The 22300-nt window shown below is 42.2% G+C and overlaps 1 protein-coding gene across 1 annotated transcript in view; it reads right to left on the bottom strand.

Moving 5' to 3' along the window:
• Positions 1–21750, bottom strand: part of dscaml1 (Down syndrome cell adhesion molecule like 1) — a 786587-nt gene extending 764837 nt beyond the window's left edge. Inside the window, exon 1 of the mRNA XM_063038255.1 lies at positions 21573–21750. Within this exon, the coding sequence (XP_062894325.1) occupies positions 21573–21750 (178 nt within the window). The remainder of the gene's footprint in view (positions 1–21572) is intronic.
• Positions 21751–22300: the final 550 nt, after the last annotated feature.

Here is a 22300-nt window from a genome sequence, read left to right as displayed (position 1 = left end):
GGTGTACACCATCTGGTCCAGGTGACTTATCTACCTTCAGACCTTTCAGTTTCCCAAGCACCTTCTCCCTAGTTATGGTAACTTCACACACTTCATTGCCTGTGACACCCAGAATTTCCACCATACTCCTAGTATCTTCCATCGTGAAAACTGATGCAAAATACTTATTCAGTTCATCCACTATTTCATTGCCCTCCCATTACTATCCCTCCAGCATCATTTTCCAGTGGTCTGATATCCACTCTCGCCTCTCTTTTACACTTTATGTATCTGAAGAAACTTTTGGTATCCTCTTTAATATTATTGGCTAGCTTACCTTCATATTCCATCTTTACCTTCTTAATGACATGTTTTAGTAGCCTTCTGTTGGTTTTTAAAGGCTTCCCAATCCTCTAACTTCCCACAAATGTTTGTTTTATTAAAAGTCAAAAAGAGAGGGCATATATGTTGGCTTTGACTTTTCATGTTAACCACAGTTGTGTCTTCTTTCCTTTAGAATACTTCTTCCTCTTTGGAATATATACATCTTGTGCCTTTCGAATTACTTCCAGAAATTCCAGCCATTGTTGCTCTGCTATCATCCCTGCTAGTGTTCTTTTCCAATCAATTCTGGCCAACTCCTCTCTCATACCTCTGTAATTCCCTTTACTCCACTGTAATACTGATACATCTGACTTTAGCTTCTCCTTCACAAATTTCAGGTAAATTCAATCATATTATAATCACTTTCCCCTAAGGGTTCTTTTACCTTAAGCTTTCTAATCAATTCTGGTTCATTGCACAACACCTAATCCAGAATAGCTGATCCCCTATTGGGATCAACCATGAGCTGCTCTAAAAAGCCATCTCGTAGGCAGTCTAGAAATTCCTCCAATTGTAATCCAGCACCAACCTGATTTTCCTAATCTATCTGCATATTGAAGTCCCCCATGACTATTGTAACATTGCCTTTTTGGCATGCATTTTCTATCTCCCATTGTTATTTGTAGGCCACATCAATTTTACTGTTTGGGGGTCTGTATACAACTCCCAACCAGGTCTTTTTATCCTTGCAGTTCCTTAGCTCTATCCACAATGATTCAACACCTTCTGACCCTATGTCACCTCCTTCTAATGATTTGATTTTATTTTTTACCAACAGAGCAATGCCACCCCCTCTGCAATCCTGCCTGTCCTTTTGGTACAATGTGTGTCCTTGGACATTAAGCTCCCAGTTATAATCTTTCAGCCATGTTTCAGTGATGCCTACAATATCATACCTGCCAATCTGCAGCTGTGCTGCAAGTTCATCTACCTTATTCTGTATACTGTGCATATTCAGATACAACCCCTTCAGTCCTGTATTCATCCTTTTCGACTTTGTTCACTTTTTACATTGCAACTCAAACTGTTGACTGCAATGTTGCCCCGTCAACAGCCTCTCCTCACTACACACTGCCTGTTTGTAAACCAGCTGCCTCATCTTCAGCACCATCATCCGCCTTTCCTACGATACTTCCTGCATTGAAATATACACAGCTCAGGACACTAGTCACACCATGCTCAACCTTTAGATTCCTGACTTTGTCTGAGGTCTTACCAACATCCGTCTCCACAACCTCTCCACTAACTGTTCAGGCACTCGGTTCCCATCCCCTGCAACTCCAGTTTAAACCCCATCATGCAGCATTAACAAACTTTCCCACAAGGATATTAGTTCCCCTCCAGTTCAGATGAGGTGGTCTGAGTGTCTCAAACTGCTGATTTCCTGGGATTTACACACACAACAATCTCTAGAGTTTACAGAGAATAGTGCAGAAAAGCAAAGAAAAACATCCAGTAAGCAGCAGTTCTGTGGGTGAAATCACCTTGTTAATGAGAGAGGTCAGAGGAGAATGGCCAGACTGGTTCAAACTGACAGGAAGGTGACAGTAACTCAAATAACCACACGTTACAACAGTGGTGTGCAGAAGAGCATCTCTGAAGGCACAACGCATCGAATCTTAAAGTGGATGGGCTACAGTAGCAGAAGACCACAAACATACGCTCTGTGTCCACTTTATTAGGTACAGAAGATACATAATAAAGTGGCCACCGGGTGTATATAAAGAGTCATTGAATATTCATTCTGTGACAAGTAGAACATGCTCTAAAATGGAAGCATTCCAAATCTGATTCAAACACAGCTTCAGAAACAGAGGAACCCTCTCTGGCAAAAGCAAGCAACACACATAAAAGTTGCTGGTGAACGCAGCAGGCCAGGCAGCATCTCTAGGAAGAGGTACAGTCGACGTTTCAGGCCAAGACCCTTCGTCAGGACTAACTGAAGGAAGAGTGAGTAAGAGATTTGAAAGTGGGAGGGGGAGGGGGAGATCTGAAATGATAGGAGAAGACAGGAGGGGGAGGGATGGAGCCAAGAGCTGGAGTGATCCTTCCACTAAGCACATCTTTCCCTCCCCTTCTGCTTTCTGCAGGGATCGCTCCCTACGCAACTCCCTTGTCCATTCATCCCCCCTATCCCTTCCCACCGATCTCCGTCCCGGCACTTATCCTTGTAAGAGGAACAAGTGCTACACATGCTCTTACATTTCCTCCCTCACCACCATTCAGGGCCCCAGACAGTCCTTCCAGGTGAGGCGACACTTCACCTGTGAGTCGACTGGGGTGATATACTGCGTCCGGTGCTCCCGATGCGGCCTTCTGTATATTGGCGAGACCCGACGCAGACTGGGAGACCGCTTTGCTGAACACCTACGCTCTGTCAGCCAGAGAAAGCAGGATCTCCCAGTGACCACACATTTTAATTCCACGTCCCATTCCCATTCTGATATGTCTATCCACAGCCTCCTCTACTGTCAAGATGAAGCCACACTCAGGTTGGAGGAACAACACCTTATATTCCGTCTGGGTAGCGTCCAACCTGAATGCATGAACGTTAACTTCTCTAACTTCCGCTATTGCCCCACCTCCCCTTTGTACCCCATCCCTTATTTATTTATTATTATTATTTTCTCTCTCTCTCTCTTTTCTCTCTCTGTCCCTCTCACTATAACTCCTTGCCCATCCTCTGGGCTCCCCTCCCCCTTTTTTCTCCCTAGGCCTCCCGTCCCATGATCCTCTCCCTTCTCCAGCCTCATATCCCTTTTGCCAATCAACTTTCCAGCTCTTAGCTCCATCCCTCCCCCTCCTGTCTTCTCCTATCATTTCGGATCTCCCCCTCCCACTTTCAAATCTCTTACTATCTCTTCTTCCAGTTAGTCCTGACGAAGGGTCTCGGCCTGAAACGTCAACTGTACCTCTTCCTAGAGATGCTGCCTGGCCTGCTGCATTCACCAGCAACTTTGATGTGTGTTGCTTGAATTTCCAGCATCTGCAGATTTCCTCGTGCTGGCAAAATCAAACTGGTCCTTTAAAGTCACAACAACCATTCTCTGATTTCTAAAAAGTCCAGTTGTTATTCAGTGTTTTCCGGTCTTTGTCACATCTATAATTACATTTTAAAATAATCATACAAGAATTGCCTAATTCTGCATGTCAATCACATCTGTACACTTGTCTTCAAGTCCTATTTAACCATATTTGGATTGATGGGGCATAGGGAACTTCATAAAAAGCAGTACTGAACCATAAATTTACATTTCTGCTTTAAGCTTAAAGGAGTAATATTCTTTAATTAATGCTTCTAGAACTACTGGGTCCATCAAACAGCCAAATATAGATGAGCAACAGAAATATAATGACCCAAATAAATGCTGGGAAATGCAACAAAATCTTTGAATGGTATTCACTGTGAAGGCAACCCCACCAACAGCAGTGAGATCACAGGTTCAATCAGGGGTTTGGGTAGAAGGCTCCAGCCATGAACCAGTGACTTCTCCAGGATGCCCAAGGTTTAATCTTTGGCTCTTTCTGTCAGGGCCGAAGCTGGATGACGAACATTGTCTTTGACGTTTCTGAGTACAGTTGGAGCAGTAACTAGACCAAGTTTCACCTCTTGATTATCATCCAGTAAAATCCCCCAAATTTTGATGACTCACCTACCGAGATTAGGTGAACACAAGAGATCCTGCAGATGCTGGAAATCCGGAGCTTTAAATTCTTCCAGCATTTATGTGTGTTGCACTCAGATTACGTGATCTTCTGGCATATTTTAGCCACCAATGATCAAGGCCGCTGGTCTGACTGCACAAAGCAGCCATCACCGTCTTCATAAGACAAGGGGTCACTTGAGAAGATTGGACTGTGGTCAAGGTCATGGGGTTCTTGAAGTTCATAATGTATGCATACATAAATTGAAAAATTATCAATACTTGGGGAATTAACAATACCATGTGGTATGACTGCTAACTAGATGCAAGGTTCTTATTCTATGTAATTATCTAAATAGGATAAAGACAAAGTCAGAATAGACACAGAAGATTGGTATTAAGAACATTACAACTGTTGTAGGTACAGACTGGAGCTCAGCACACATTGCCTGAAGTATGGCTCCGAGCAATGTCCAATATTTCCCTTAACAAGTTAACCCTCTGTTGCTGAGCACAGTGACCTCCCTAACACTTGTTACCTTTTAGCAAATCTTTGACTCCTTAGAATGTTCTGTTTCATGTAGTTCACGAGATATTTTTAAGAAGTGTGGACACAATTTGGCAATGCTAGCTTTTATTGTCATCCCTAATTACCACTGAATTGAGGAGGCAGTCAAAAGACAGCTACATTGGAAGTCTGGAGTCACATAGACTAGGCAAGGATGGCGAATTATGACCACAAGAGATTCTGCAGATGCTGGAAATCCAGAGTAACACACACAAAATGCCGAAGGAACCTCAGCAGGTCAGGCAGCATCTATGGAGGGGAATAAACAGTTGATGTTTCAGCTGAGATCCTTCATGACAAGTTTGCTAAGTTCCTCCTACATTTTATGTACATTACTAAGGATAGCAGATTTCCTTCCGTGGATGACATCAGTGATCAGAACAATTTTTTTTTAAACAAGAATGAAATCATTTTATGGTCTCCTTAATGGGACCATCTTAAAACTCTGTATTTAATTATTTAGAGGTTACTCCTAATTAACAAAGGGACCGTGCTCCTAAGGCAGGGAAGGAAGGAAGGAATTATTACTTGCTACAGTAATGATTCAGTTTGGTGTCTGACGGTGGTGGTGGAGAACGATGAGGAGATGGGCTCTTCACCAAGCTATGCTCACCAGTGTCAGGGGTGATAGAGTCATACAACATTCACACAGGCCTTTTGGCCCACCAGGTCCATTCTGACCAATGTTCCATCTAGGCCATTCCCATTTGCCTGCATTTGATCCATATTCCTCTGAATTTTCCTATCCCTGTGTCTTCTAAGTGATGTTAATGAATCTAGAATTCATTGCCACAGGTGGCCGTGGAGACCAAGTCATTGGATATATTTAAAGCAGAGGATGATAGGTTCTTGATTAGTAAGGGTGTCGAAGTTTACAGGGAAAAGGCAGGAGAATCTCGCTGAGAGGGATAATAAATCAGCCTTGATGGAATGACAGAGCAGATTTGATGGGCTGAATGGCTTATTTCTGCTACCATGTCATATGGTCTTATGGTCAATGAGAAATGTAGTCAATCGCAGCCCCTCAGCTCGTCTCTGAGCTTCTCCTCGTGGTAGCTCGTGCTCACATTTCTCTGCTGGAGTTTTCTCAGGGACAGCAGAGTGCTGGCTCACACGATCAAACTACAGGCTCCAGCAGTTTCAAAAACAAAATTAAGATAAAAACAATAAGTAGAACACGTAGAAAGCTGAAATGATTGACTATCTGGAAGATGTCACCTGAGGTTTCAGGTCAACTTTTGCCTCTGGCCCAGAACTCAGGCTGGCCAGTCCAATCGTTTACATTAGCGTCAATGTCCGTCACAAACACATGGAAACGGGTACTTCAGCCACATCCCAGGAATCAGCCTCCCCTCTACTGACTCTGTCTACACTTATCACTGCCTCAGTAAAGCAGCCAGCAGAATCAATGACCCCTCTTACCCACCCACTGTGGAAATTCTCTCTTCTCCTCTCTCTCATTGCTCAGAATCGCTAAAGATTGCAGAGAATTGAAGATATCACAGGCACAAGCATCCACACAATTGCGGGCATCAAGAGGCAATGCCTAAAAAAGGTGGCATTCGTTATTGGGACCCTCACCATCAGGGACATGCCCTCTTTTCCTTACTACCATCGGGGAGAAGATACACATGCCTGAAGAAACCCATTCAACATTTTAAGAACAGCTACCTCCCCTCCGCCACCAGTTTTCTGAATGATCCATCAACAGTACCTCATTATTCATCTTTTGCATTATTTATCTATTTTGTAACTGCAGTAATTTTATGTCTTGCACTGCAAAACAACAAATGCCACGATATACGTCAGTGATAATAAACCTGACTCAGATTCTGATTCCGAATCCAGGCAACATCCGTACAACCCAAGGCCTGATGTGACATTTCTGAATAATTCCTCATGGGCACTGTTCTTCAGAGAGCTCAGACACGGATCTTTGTTCCGTATGCAACTTTTTGATGAACAGACCAATTATACAAGGATCGTTCCTCAGGGGTGCGGAGAAACATCAAAGAACATGGCAGATAACAAAGGGACACTCCATCGTCTGAAGTCAAACTGCCTTGCTACTGATTGCAAAAGGTTATCTCGATGTCTGAGTTCCATCAATAAGTTCCCAAGAACAGGAGCAGATATTTTGTGCTGCTGAAGTGATCAACTAGAATTTGGTCAATGTTAACTCTTGCTGACAAGTTTTCCCAAAGCAGCTTATCTGCTGACTGAATAAACATTATGTTTTGGAACAGCATCAATAATTCAACAGTATTGATAAATTGGTCACAAGGGACTCCTGGACATCTGTCTTTCTCATACAAATTTTCGCTATGAAGTTCCAATAAAACCAATATATTCTTGAAGACATTTGTGGGTACTCTTTCTGAATCATACATTTTCAAGTCTTATCAAATTATCTTGGCAATGCTTACATCTCTCCAAATTCCCAATGGGGCACTTACCACAGCTTTGCACAGGAACACAATGGCTTTAAACATCCTCTCTGGTCATGCTTATTTTGTACATTAATAGTTCTTCTCAGGAAGGTGCAGTGATCCTGCAAATATTTCTTCATCATAAGAGAAAAGGGAATTATAATTTTGACAGTTTTGTGTTGTAGCTTTTGCTCTGCCTTGTCCACAATCAAGACTGCCGAGTTCATGACAAATGTGGGAGGACCTCAGGTAAGCCAAGCTAAGACTGATAAAACTCTTTTGCATTAGAAATCTGAACCATATCAACAAAAGGGGGAACAAATTATTTGAAATCATTAACTTTTTTTCAGCAATCACCATTTATTAAGTGAGAACTAAAGACATAGAGGATTCTTGTAATTCTGTTTAATCTTTATATTAATGTGTGATGATTCAAAGTTCAAGGTTTAAAGTAAATTTATTATTGAAGTACATTTATGTTATCATATACAACCCTAAGATTTATTTTCTTGCAGGCATTCACAGTAGAATAAACTACAATGGAGTCAATAAAAAACTGCACACAAGACTGACAAACAACCAATGTGCAAAAGAAGACAAACTGTGCAAATAATAAATAAGTAAATAATGTGATTCTGAGAACGAGCTACAGAGTCTTTGAAAGTGAGTTGATAGCTTGTGGAATCAGTTCAGAGTTGACATGAGTGAAGTTATCCATGCTAGTCAGGAGCCTGTTGGTTGAAGGGTCATAACATGCTTTCACTTCAAAGAATCCAAAGTGAAGTAATGAGCCTTCCAGTCTCTAGAAGCCAAGTGGTTGTGGCACAAAACTAGCCCAATAGCAAGCTCACTCAGAGGTGCTGGAAAAGGACAAGAGAAAACTGCCCACTCTGTAGTTTGCCTCTTGAACTTGAACTTTTCTTGTGTTCACCATCCCAATCATTTACATTTGAAAACCAATGGAAATTTTATTTAACTACAGGTATATACTAGTCACTAGCATGTAGCTCCCTGTATCCTGTTAAATGAACAAACTTGGCTGATTTCCATGGGAATGGATCCAGAATTATCACACTGGCTGCCAATTGTATTAAGTAAACTTGAAAAGCCACGGTTGTATTGTGCTACTTAAACTTTATATTCCCCACTTCATTCAGACTCCTCATGTGAAAAGAACCCCATGTCCCATCTCTTTAATGCAATTAAACCAAATCTCAGGACAAACGCCTTCTATTTTTTTATGTCTCAGTGATCATGTATGACCTCTTTGCTGTTTTAATGAAGTATGTATATTATATATATTGGAGGAAAAACATTCACACTTCATAACAGATTCAGATTTATTTATCGCTTGTACATCGAAACATAGTGAAATCTTTCATTTACGTTACCAGCTAACACACCCAAAAATGTGCTGGAGGCAGCCCGCAAGTGTTTCCACATATTCCAGCACGAACATAGCATGTCCACAATGTGCAGCAGGACAACACAAACAACAACAACATCATCAACAATGACAACAGAACAAAACAAGATAACAGCAGCAAAAGAAGCTCCTTCCTCGCCTCCACACACAAACACAGACAGGCTGCCTCTGGACCTCTAATCCTTGGCTCAGGATTCTCAGACATCAGGCTGCCTGTTAACCTGTAAACCAAATGAACAGTTTATTTTATCTTATTTCATGCACTGAATCCATCCAAAAAATCTCCGAGAAAAGGACCATCTCCAGTCCCTGGCTTGGATACTTAGACTTGACCTTTGGGCTTCTACTCAAGAGAGTAGACTAGAGACAGGATACCTTCTTTGTCACCCTTTCAACCTGTGTTGCTCCCTTCAGGGAATGATGGATTTTAAATTCAATTTCAAGTTTAATTGCCATTGAAAGCATACACACATGTATACAGCTATACAAAACTCTGTTCGTCCAGTGTCAAGGTACAAAACATAGTACATATGTCACACACAGCACATACATATAGTTATGATCCAGCACACACAGTCACAAAATAATATCAGCACAAGTCCCTGAGTGATATGGCCCGTAGATTGATGGTACATGGGATGTTTCCTGGAGCCAGGTTCCTCAACAACAAGTACGCAGCGGTCCCTCATCTCCCACAGCTACAAACGAAGGCAATCCAGCTTGACTTCCAGTGAGTGGACACTGCAGAGCAGCACCGATGGGAGAGCTGGGCTGCAGGAGCCAGCCCCCCAACCCCGCACAGATTCCAGCATACCTGCCGCACCCCTGTTCTCTCCAGCCCCTGGGTGGCAGTAACAAGCAACAACGTGGCATGAAGGCCTGGTCTGCACAAAACTAAAGCCATGCAGTGCCCCCAACATTGGTTGCTAATGAACTGGACTTGCAATATTTTGTATTACCAATGTCCATTAAGGTCTTGCAATCACAAGAAAAATGTTTAAGACAAACACTTGCACCTTTTGTTGGATCCAGAGAGGTTGCTATGACCAGGCATGGTGCCATCTTACTGGAAATTTATACCCTGTTGTATATTTAATAGTTCAGTAACATTTGAGTAATATTGTAAATATGCTAATTAAGCATTCTTGCTCATTAAAATAGGTTACATGTAAAAATATGTAAATTGTATACATCATCATGCTACCATGTGATACATACCCACCTTAAAGTAAAACATGAAGTTAGACTCACATTTCTGACTCCCTTGTCTTTCTTTGAATTAGTCCAATGTTTTGAAGTTTCTTCTCTGGTCATCAACAGCCCTAAGGTCCTATCATTCACTGTATGTGTCCTCCCACTATTTAATTCCCAAAATGCATCACCCTGCATTTGTCAGAATTAAATGTTAGTGCTCGCCTAACTCCATTTCTTCCTATTCATAGTTCCAGGAACTGACAGTATTTTCATAGCAACACACATCAAAGTTGCTGGTGAACGCAGCAGGCCAGGCAGCATCTCTAGGAAGAGGTACAGTCGACGTTTCAGGCCGAGACCCTTCGTCAGGACTAACTGAAGGAAGAGTTAGTAAGAGATTTGAAAGTGGGAGGGGGAGATCCAAAATGATAGGAGAAGACAGGAGGGGGAGGGATGGAGCCAAGAGCTGGACAGGTGATTGGCAAAAGGGATATGAAAGGATCATGGGACAGGAGGTTCGGGGAGAAAGAAAGGGGAGAAGGGAAGCCCAAAGGATGGACAAGGGGTATAGTGAGAGGGACAGAAGGAGAAAAAGGAGAGTGAGAGAAAGAATGTGTGTATAAAAATAAATAACAGATGGGGTACAAAGGGGAGGTGGGGCATTGACGGAAGTTAGAGAAGTCAATACTCATGCATTCAGGTTGGAGGCTACCCAGACGGAATATAAGGTGTTGTTCCTCCAACCTGAGTGTGGCTTCATCTTTACAGTAGAGGAGGCCGTGGATAGACATGTCAGAATGGGAATGGGATGTGGAATTAAAATGTGTGGCCACTGGGAGATCCTGCTTTCTCTGACAGACAGAGCGTAGGTGTTCAGCAAAGCAGTCTCCCAGTCTGCGTCGGGTCTCGCCAATATATAGAAGGCCACATCGGGAGCACCGGACACAGTATATCACCCCAGTCGACTCACAGGTGAAGTGTCGCCTCACCTGGAAGGACTGTTTGGGGCCCTGAATGGTGGTAAGGGAGGAAGTGTAAGAGCATGTGTAGCACTTGTTCTGCTAATCACCTGTCCAGCTCTTGGCTCCATCCCTCCGCCTCCTGTCTTCTCCTATCATTTTGGATCTCCCCCTCCCCCTCTCACTTTCAAATCTCTTACTAGCTCTTCCTTCAGTTAGTCCTGACGAAAGGTCTCGGCCTGAAACGTTGACTGTACCACTTCCTAGAGATGCTGCCTGGCCTGCTGTGTTCACCAGCAACTTTGATGTGTGTTGCTTGAATTTCCAGCATCTGCAGAATTCCTGTTGTTTTAGTATTTTCATAGCTGCAGTTCTGAGGAAAGTTCTTCAGCCTGAAATGTTAAATGTCTCTTTCCACACATCCAGCCTGACCTGCCAAGGTTTTCAGCATTTTCAGTTTTTTTTATATACAGCATTTCATAAATCCAGCATTTTTTTTGTACTTTCAGTAGCAGACATTTAACTGTCAGATGGTTTATAATTTTATGGGGCGTCAAGGTGAGTGTAACTCTATAACAGTGTCAGTGACTTGGGTTCAATTCTCATCGCTGTCTGTAAGGAGTTTGTATATTCTCCCCGTGACCGCGTGAGGTTTCCTCCGGTTGCTCCTGTTTCCACCCACAATCCAAAGATGTACTGTTAGTCAGTTAATTGGTCACAGGGGTGTAATTGGGCTGCACGGGCTCATTGTGCTGGAAGGGCCTGTTACCCTGCTCTATCGCTAAATATAAAAAAACTAGCTAACATGCTTTAGTTTTAATAGTTAGGGAACTGACCTGCATTTTCAAACTTCCAGCATCTGTAGTTTTACTTTAATTTTTAAATACAACTGAGTCTTTAATTGTCCCAGCCACGTAAGTACTGTAATACAACATGTTTTCAAGGAGCAGAATGCTGGAGGAATTCAGCAAGTCGGGCAGCATCGATGGAAGAGAATAAACAGGCAATATTTCAAGCTGAGACCCTTCATCAGGACTGGAAAAGAAGGCGGCAGTAGCCAAAATAAAAAGGTGGGTGGAGGGGGAAGGAGTACAAGCTGGCAGGTGATAGATGAGACCAGGTGAGAGAGGAGGTGGGTGGGTGGGGAAGGGTGAATGGAGAAGGAAAGTGGAAGGAGGTAGGTAGAAGGGGATAGGCTGGAGGAAGAAATGTGACAGAAAAGGAGATCCTCCTCCTTTCCCAGTCTTGATAAAGGGTCTCAGCCCAAAATTTCGATTGTTTATTCTGCCTGACTTGCTGAGCTTCTCCAGCACTCTGTGTTGCTCAAAATTTCCAGCATCTGCGGAATCTCTTGTGCTTATGTGTTGAAGGAATCTTTGCTTTTCTCTCAGCTCATGACAATGAATGGAAAAGAACTGAAAACACTGTCCAAAATAAGGAAATCCCTCAATACTGAACAGCAAAGTTCCGTGGACTTCACCTTAGAAACATAGAAAACCTACAGCACAATACAGGCCCTTCAGCCCACAAAGCTATGCCGAGCATGTACTTACTTTAGAAATTACCTAGGGTTACCCGTAGCCCTCTATTCTTCTAAGCTCCATGTACCTATCCAAAAGTCTCTTAAAAGACCCTATAGTATGCGCCTCCACCACCGTTGCCAACAGCCCATTCCATGCACTCACCACTCTCTGCGTAAAAAACTTACCCCTGACATCTCCTCTGTACCTACTCCCCAGCACCTTAAACCTGTGTCCTCTCGTGCTAGCCATCCTGAAAGGATAAACAAAGATCTGTGCAGGACGTGGATCATGCAGGGTGGATACCTATGTGCCAATCTAAATGCCTGGTGTGCCTATGAATGTGGTAATGTAGATCAACAACAGATTAGACTGTCACATGTTCCCAGCAATACCAAATTCAATGGAGACATTATTGAGGTAAGCTCACAAAGGCAAAGAATTTCATTATTTTATGGTAAGTATGGCAATGGACTAACCTGAATCCCTCCAAAAGCCCATGCCATAGCTTATGACCCATACATTGCCAAGAGTGGGGTATTTTAATTCTAAGGACAAGTTGGATAGGCTTAGGTAGTTCTTGGAACAAAGGGGAAATGCAATTTTCCTGTATAAAATCAGAAGGAGAATGACTAGTATCCTTTGGCAGAAATAACCTTAGGTGTACAGCATGTTTACAGTAGAAGTGTGTTTGCTGTCAACCAATGAGTTGGAGGTAGGTAGAGCAGAGCATTTTATTGCACATTAAATATTTAATGTATGGTAAACAAATCCACCTACACAGAAAATAGATTGTGTTTAAGAGGAATCAGAAACTTCCCTCAATAAATCCATGGTAAATACATTGAGTGAATGATAGTCAGTTGTACATAAAGCATAAGATCAATTTTGATCAACTATATCAGCATGATCACAAAACATGATTAACAGAGAAAATTAACAAAATATTTCCAGTCTGGTTGGCATCAGTATGATCAATAAATGCAGCCTCAAGGTAACTAGAATTTAGATTAGAGGGGAGATGAGTAGCAGTTAGTGCAATCACTTTGCAGCACCAGAGATCACTGATCAACGTTTGATTCCCGCTGTTGTCTGTAAGGAGTTTGTACATTGTCCCTGTGACCGCCTGGGTTTCCTCCAGATGCTCTGGTTTCCTCCCACATTCCAAATACGTACAGGTTAGAGTTTGTAAGTTATGGGCAGGCTCTGCGCCCACATTCTCCCTCTGACCAGGAGGGTTTCCTCAGGGCATTTCAATTTGCTCTGACATTCCAAAGGCATGCTGGTCTGTAGGTTAATTGGACACTGTAAATCGCCTCTGATGTGTGAGTGAGTGTTGAAATCGGAGGGAGTTAGTAAAAATGGGAGTAGGGTATGTTACAGATAAAATTATTGGGAGAATGGCTTGCTCCACGAGTTCCCCAGCATCAAGGACAGCTTCAAAAGGCGATGTCTCAAAAAGGCGGTATCCATCATTAAGGACCCCCACCACCCAGGACATACCCTCTTCTCATTACTACCATCAGGAACGAGGTACAGGAGCCTGAAGATACTCACTCAACATTTTAATTTTTGGAACAGCTTTTCCCCTCTGCCATCAGACTTCTGAAGAGTCCAGGAGCCGATGAATGTTACTTCACTATTTTGCTCTCTTGTTGTAATACTGCCACAAAACAACAAACTTCATGACATATGTCAGTGATAACAAACCTGATTCTGACTCTGACTCTGCTCTGAGAGCCATCCGAAACCTAATGGACTCAAAGGCATCCTTCAATATTCATATGGAAATTTAGGACTGCCTAGCCACTCTTCAGCAGGCACAGACAAACTAATATGAGTGACATCCTGTGGTGCATGAGACAACGGCATTAAAACAGTCCTGGTAAAATTTCCAGACCATCAAAATTCAAATTGGACAATATGAAGTGCAAATATAAAATGGTGCAGCTGCCAGCCACTTCTGTTACTGGACTAGTAACCAAGAGAGATTGGTTAGTAGTTCAGCAAAAATGAGATTGAGATTCTACCATGGCAATTTTAGCATAGGAATTCAATTTAGATAACATCGGAAATTCAAACATAAGAATGTAAAAAATAGGGTAGTCGGTCTGTAGAATTCATTGGCACAGTTGGCTGTGGAGGGCTAGTCATTTAAAGCAGAAGTTGTTAAGTTCTTGATTAGTCAGGGCGTCAAAGATTATGGGGGGAAGGCAGGAGAACGAGGTTAAGAGGAAAAATGGATCAGCCATGATGAAATGGGATAGCAGATTCAATGGACCACATGGCCTAATTCTGCTTCTGTGTCTTATTGAATAGAGTCCTCATAACTGTTCTGCTGTATCATGGATGATCAGGTCCTTTGCTCCGTCTTCCTGCCCGTCTACTATAACCTCAGTGTATGTCAATCTCAGCTTTATATATAATTAATGACCCACAGCCTTCAGAGATCACATTCCAAAGATACACAGCCCTTTGAGAGTAGAACTTTGCCTGGCTGAGTAATGGCCCCTTCCAAAGGAATAACACTGAACCTTATCAATCCACCTCAAGGACTTATGTGATACAATAAAATAACACCTCGTTTTTCTAAATTCTGGTGAGTATAGCCAAACATGTTCTATCTTTTCTCATAAAGAAGCTCCTTTTTTTTAAGAATGAATGCAGTAAGCCTACTCTGCACCCCCTCCAAGGTAATTATATTCTCCTTTAAACAAAGAGTACATATGAACATAAAATTTTAGATTATCATAAAACAATGATGTGCATTTTTCATAAGCCCAACCCCTTGTCAAAGTTCATTCCATCTAATGAAGTAATTTTAAATTGAAGTTACTACTGTGGTATTGAAAACATGGCAGCCAATTTGCATAAAGTAAGCTCCTGCGAAAATTGAAGAAAGGGCAAACCATTCCTGCTCCATATTTCAATAAGATCATGACTCATCTCTTACCTCAGTGCCACATTCCTGCACTGACTCTATATCTCTTTATTTGATTGCTATCTATTGATTGCTTTGTTCAATATACATCAGTGACTGAGCCTCCGTGTGCTCTTGGGAAGAAAACTCCTAAAATTCACTAACTTCTGGGTAAAGGCATTTTTTCTCATCTCAATCCTCACTGGCTGACCCTTTATTTTGAGATTGTGACCATTTGCTCTAGTCACCACAGCTAGAAGAAACATCATCCTTGCATCTATCCAGTCAAGCTCTCTAAAATGTTGTATGTTTCAATCTGATTCTTCTAGACTCAAGAGAGTATAAGAAAACAATCAGTGCATTCACCATTTCTTGTGACTACTACACTAAAAACCTGGAGACTTATCTGCATTTAAAATCATTATTTTCTACAATACTTGGTTTTAGTAAAACTGCACCATGGACTGTCCCAAGTCCTCCTGCAAAAAGAGGAGGTTTGGGCACAGGACTAGCAACCCCATCCTGTAAAATCCCAGAGCTGCAGAAACACCAACAGAAGTTCCAAAGGCCTCATCCCTGGGAGAGGGAGGATGTAAGAAGATGGGATAACTTGAAAGGATGGCCCAGAACAGAGGACTCTAGTGAGCTCTTCCTTCACTCCATATCTGACCTATGATACTTGGTTTACTTGGTTTAAGACACAAGCAGAAGTAGGTCGCTCGGCCCTTCGAGTCTGCTCTGCCATTCCATCATGGCTAATTTATAATCCCTCTCAACCCCATTCTCCCACTTCCTCCCCCTATCCTTTGACACTCTTACTAATCAAGAACCTCCACTTTAAATATGCTCATTAACTTGGCCTCCACAGCTGTCTGTGGCGAAGAATTCCACAGATTCACTACTATCTGGCTGAAGAAATTCCTCCTCATCTCCGTTCTAAAGCAACATCCCTCTATTTTGAGGCTGCACCCTCTGGTCCTCGAATCCCCCAATATGGGAAATGTCCTCTCCGCATCCACTGTAGGCCTTTTATTATTCAATACATTTCAGTGATATCCCCCCTTCTTCCTTTGAATGTCAGTGGGTATAGGCCCAGAGCTATAAAAGCTCCTCATATTAACACTTTCATTCCTGGGATAATTCTTATAGACCTGGACACCTTCTAATCTAGCATGTCCTTTCCAATCTATAAAACCAAGATTGCTCATAACTTATTTTACAATGATGATACAAAAGATGTCATGTCATGTTTACCTTAACAATGAGAATGTTATTCTTCCACAGTTCTTAATGGGAGGATGATTTGTTCCTCTACACTATCGTGTGAAATCATCTTTTGCTATATGGGCAGCAAACTGGAGTTAAGCATAAAATTAAACAAAGCACACAAGCACAACTGATAAGGGGTTTGGCCCAAAATGTCAATTGCTTATTCTTTTCCATAGATGCTGCCTGACCTGCTGAGTTCCTCCAGCATTTGTGTGTTGCTTGGGGCTTTCAGCATCTGTAGAATGAATCTCATGTTAATTATGTGAACTTGTTAATTGTTGCACGATGAAATGATTTTGCAATATTTCTCTTTTTGCCTGGTTCTGTGGATTAAGTAACTAATTGAAATGCCTAATCATTTTATTTATCACTAACAGGTCAAGAACTGTCACAAGAACAGCAAAAAAACATATTGTGTCTTGTGTCCCCGGATAAACTGTAAGTAACTTGGCAGTATAGTTGGCATTAGACATTCAAATTATGAGGTATTTGAGACTAGCCTGCAAAATTTGACTCTTTCTAAATATAGATTATCAAAAGTTCTAGTTTGCAATTTGGAATACTGATTTTCCATTATTTCCCATGAGTTTTCTGTCTCACCTCTTATGAAAGTAAACAGTATTTACTTGTTTCATTTTCATTTTTCTAGGGAAAGAGAATTAAAAACAAGAGTGCATTGGTTTAAGGTAAGTGGGGAAAGATGAAATGCAATCTTTAATTTCTCTGTACTCGCTGGAGTTTAGAAGAATGTGGGGAGGGGGAGCGCAGGGTAATCTCATTGAAACCTATTCAAGGCCTAGATGTAGTAGATGTGGAGAGGTTGTTTCCTAGTCTAGGACCAGAAGGCACAGCCTCAGAATAGAGAGACATCCCTTTAGAACAGAGATGAGGAGGAATTTCTTAAGTCAGAGGGTGGTGAACCTGTGGAATTCATTGCCTCAGACAAGTCCAAGTCATTCGGTATATTTAAAGTGGAGATTGATAGGTTCTTGATTAGTCAGGGCATCAAGGGTTATGAGAAGGAGGCAGGAAAATGGGGTTGAGAGGAATCATAAATCAGCCATGGTGGAATGGTGGAGCAGACTTGATTAGCTGAATGGTCTAATGTCTTATAGTCTAAATACCAATATACACCAACATGCCAGCTGTCCCTGGTGATTTTTTTTTAAATAACTGACTTTTATTGCTCCTTATCTTTAGTGTGAACACCTGTCTGGTAGAATCATATTTTATAAACAAACATCACTTCCTCTTTTCAGTTTTATGCAAATACCTTTGGTACATTACATGCTGCCAAGCAAATTAGCTCAACATGACCTCACTTGTAATTTTTACACTATGTTGCTTTTCCAGGATTGTGTTAACCCTTTCGTGGTTTGCTGCAGCTTTTGAACAAAGACTCTTCTGTAGGTTACTGCTTCACTCCCAAGCTGTTTAATAGTTTTCTGTTGGTCAAAGACTACAAACAATCCATAATGTTTCTCGGTGAGTTATGTGTGTTTCACAACAAAACGACTTCAGTTAATACATTAAATGGGGAGATATCCAGTTGAACACCCAGTGGCCACTTTATTAGGTACACCTGTACGCATGCTTGTTAATGCAAATATCTAATCAGCCAATCATGTGCAGCAATTTGATGAAGCACAGCACACAAACATGGCCAGATGGCTCATTTGTTGTTCAGACCAAACATCAGAATGGGGAAGAAATGTAATCTAAGTGACTTTAACTGTGGAATGATTGTTGGTGCCAGATGGAGTGGTTTGAGTATCTCAGAAACTGCTGATCTCCTGGGACTTTCACACACAACAGTCTCTGGAGTTTACAGGGAACGGAGCAAGAAACAAAAAAACATCCAGTGAGTGGCAGTTCTGTGGGTGTTAATAAGAGAGGTCAGAGGAGAATGGCCAGACTGGTTCAAGCTGACAGGAAGGTGACAGTAACTCAAATAACCACACGTTACAGCAGTGGTGTGCAGAAGAGCATCTCTGAATGCACAACATGTCAAACCTTGAAGTGGATGGGCTACAGCAGCAGAAGGCCATGAACATACACTCAGTGGCCACTTTATTAGGTACAGGAGGTAGATACTAAAGTGGCCACTGAGCGTATATTGAAAGACAAAATTTTTTACAAGACATTAGGTGCAGGAATACAAACAAGAACCTCGAGGAGAAATCTCCACTCCATAATACAACAGAAAGGGGTTTGACTGGGGCACACACTTCCTCTTGGTCAAGCTGTATCTTTGGACCAATGAACAGGAAAACAAAATTGTGTAACAAAGCATTTCAAATATTTTTAAAACAAAAACATGGCATAGGGTGATGGGGAATATATTAGCAGCCCCCAAACTGACTAGGTGCTCTAATAATCCACCTCATACAGCTAAAATAACCACAGACACAGCATTGTTCACCCCTGCTACAGATTACACATCCCTCACCACAGGGTGTGCACCCAACTCCCCTCAATTCTTTTCACTTCTCAGTAGCAGTGCATATAATTACGAATTCTTTTCTTTTTTTTGTTTACAGGGGTGGCTGGAGGGAGGGGGTGGGGAGAAGAACTAGTCAGTTTTCTATTTAGAATATTTAGGAGGGCTTATCGGGCTTGAAATATAAAGCGGAATTTACAGGCGTTATCCTTCAGCTGGTGAGTGCTCACAACGGAAAAGGGGTGAATCACTGACAATTAAAGACACTTAATTGAATTTAACGGGTCTACGGTGGAAACAATAGAGACTACCGAGCACCTGGTCTGTGAATTATCTCAATTTCGTACTGAATTAATACGCAAAGGAACTGTATCCGAACATACAGGAATAACACTCCCACGCCGCAATCAGTCAACGGGATGGTTTTAAAAACAATAGAGGTAATTAGCGATTCATTGAACGCAGTAAGAAGCAAATGTTCAGATGGAAAATTCTGCTCCGTTTCATATCTGACTGTAAATCACCCCGAGCAAAAGTTGATGCATCCTCCGGGGAATTTGCTGTTGTTGTCGTTTTGACTTAATGCCCCCGTCGATTGTCCGGGGCGTTTAAAATTCCTAGATGTTCTACGATAGCTCAGCGGGTTGCACCTAATTCGGGAAACCTGAGGAGCACGTGAATGAGATATGTACCACACTGAGCCGCCGTTTTTCCGGAGTTAGTTCGAGGGCAAAGGAGCTAAAGTGAGCAGTGAGTGAATGTGTAAGGGATGAGTGTAGAGAGAGAGAATGAGAGCAAAAGTGAATATGTGAGAGTGAGAGGGTTTGACAAAATGGTGAAAGAGTGTAGGAGAAGGGGAGAGAGAACGGCTAAGAGGCGTGTGCGAGAGCGTGAGGGCGATGTGAAAAGGGGAAAAAGGGAAGAGGGGTGTGAGGAAGGAGGTAAAGTGGGAAATGGGAGGGGAGGAGGGGAAGAGAAACGACATTATCTGAGAAAGAGGATGTGTAAGCGAGTTTGCGGACCGAGAAGAGAGGATCAGGTCACGATGTTCGTGTAACAAAGAGGCAAATATTCGTCCGTTTATTTTTTTAACAACCATTTTAATCCTGTGCGTATGAGGGTTTGTGTGGGGGTGGGGTGAGGGAGAGGAGAGAATAACTGATTTTTTTTACGGAGATTGGCTCCAGGAGGCTCGGAGATCAGGACTGTGGTAATAAAGAGCGAAGTGCAGTGCTGCTAGCTCTGTGGCCGCGCCGGAGAGCGACCTGAACCAGTTGCTTTTCTCCAACAAACTGTGTGTCTATAACTAAATGGAATCACCTTTCCGTCGCTACCTGACATCAATGCAACTTGTTTTCTGTTACTTATCTATTTAATACTGTTTTTCTATTACTGTCTTTTATTTTAATCTACCGATTTATTTAATTGCCTGAGGAAGCCAAACAGAGTTTCATTGTACCTATGTAGAATGACAATAAAGATCATTCAATTCAATTCAATCCCACTTACTCACATTTTACACCAAAAAATTGGAAAAATAAATTGCAAAAGTATTTCCACATTTAGCAAGATGCAATTCCAATTGAGGCATTGGTCCTTTCTCAAACGTTTGAACCGTTTCTTCTTAACGTTGGGTTAACATACTCCGAACTCTCGAGTACCGCAGGGTCTCGGCCCGAAATATCACCTGTTTATCCCTCTCCAAAGATGCTGCCTGACCTGCTGAGTACCTCCAACATTTCGTGTGTGTTACAAAGGATGCATAACTCGTTCGCATTCCCGGGCAACGCTCACAGCGTAAAGCAGAAACCCTGTGGGAACCGATAGCGGGAGAACCGCTCGGGGTTGGCACCGGACGGAGCAGCGCCGCTCTCGCTGCAAACCCCGGCAAGAGTGAACCGAGGGACTCGTTTACACAGAGTCGTTAACACTGTATTGTGAGGATAAATTCGAAATATCCAAATATCAGCAATATTGTGTTAAAACTACTCCAGATATCAATAAACCCCAATCTGATGAACACACAGAGATGAATCATGAAATACATAATTTAAAATAAATTATGAAATCCATGAATAAGGGTTGGTTCACCCCTCCAATCACTGCGCACCGGGACATGGTTTGCCATGGTTCTCCGAAATAGGCGCTGGAATCTCGGAAAAGAGTGGTGTGGAATGTGGGCACAAGGAAAGTGTTCCCGGAACACTAATCACTCATACACCTGCAGAAATCTCGTTCCTTCCACAGTGTCCGTGGGGGGAGGGGGGAAGAAAATTGAACAGAACCCCGTGAAATAACACGCGGGATAGACATTTTTAAAACGAATACACAAATTTGAACCACCCCAAACGCACAAGAAAAAAACATGTATTTTATAAACCGAGTCCAGAACTCAGCGGAAAAGCTTTGCAATGAGAAGAAACGCGTGTTAATCTTATCTGCAACTGTGCTCGATGCCGGGGTGTATTGCATTTGTATACGCGAGACCTCTAATCTTATTACGGTCGCTACGTTACACTAACTGTCGTTTCTATCTCAAATCTATTTGTAAATCACATTCTGGAGGTAGAGGTTCCTTTAATAAGTGTTTGATTAAAATTCTATAAAATTCCAGTGAAGCCTGTTTTGTATTTGGGGATACAATAGTTGTTATATTCGAAACTCGTTAAAAATCGACTATATCTCCCCTTTAGAACATTTTATATCGATTATCATTGGCGCAAGAGCTTGGTAGTTTATAGAGTAAATATAACAAGATGACTCACTTTTTTGTCTGTATCTCACAAATATCATTTTGCAATTGTTAATTAGTTAACGATTTGAAAAGAAACAAGACGTACCTCGGGTTAGAGAGTACAGCAGAATTAGATTTATAAGCCACATGCCATAAACAGCACCTATTTCCCTCTGTGTGTGTCTCAGTGCGGTTGAGAGAGAGCTCAGATCCCTCGCTTTGGTTGTCGGAGACTGCGAGGTGAAGGTAACGGCGGTTCCCCAACGACAGCCTACCCGGGACATGTCATCGTTTGCAAAGGTGGGTAATGTCAACTCGCCCCGCCCAGTCACAGAAATCTGGAGATAACGCGCACGCCACAGTCACTGCACGGACCGTGGAGCATCCGACAAACCTTCGCTTGCCCGATTATTTATCACTGCTGTCTTTTGCACGTGTGGCAGAAGGTAGATTTGCACGGGGGGGGGGGTGGAGATACCCCTCAGGAGAACTATGATATGGGGAAGCTGACGAGATAGATAATACACCAAATATTAGCCACACATTCACATAGGCAGCGTCGACAACGAACCAGGCGCTAGAAAATTAGTACATCAGCTTTTCAATTAAAGCGATTTAATTAAACCCACAATGTCATTAAATTACAACGTCGATGGTGAAGTGATTGATAGAATGTGTCGAAGATAGGTATATGTTTATTTGGATACAAACGGTCGACAAAATACACCGTGCAAGATTGTGGATCGTAATAAAAGTGGTTCAGAGATGGACTAGAATAACAGACCATCAAATGTTAAAGTCAAAGTCAAGTTTATTGTCATTTGCGCAAGTACC

Source organism: Mobula hypostoma, chromosome X2 (genome assembly GCF_963921235.1).
Source record: "Mobula hypostoma chromosome X2, sMobHyp1.1, whole genome shotgun sequence".
Classification (NCBI taxonomy): Eukaryota; Metazoa; Chordata; class Chondrichthyes; order Myliobatiformes; family Myliobatidae; genus Mobula; species Mobula hypostoma.
This window is presented reverse-complemented; position numbering and strand designations above follow the sequence as displayed.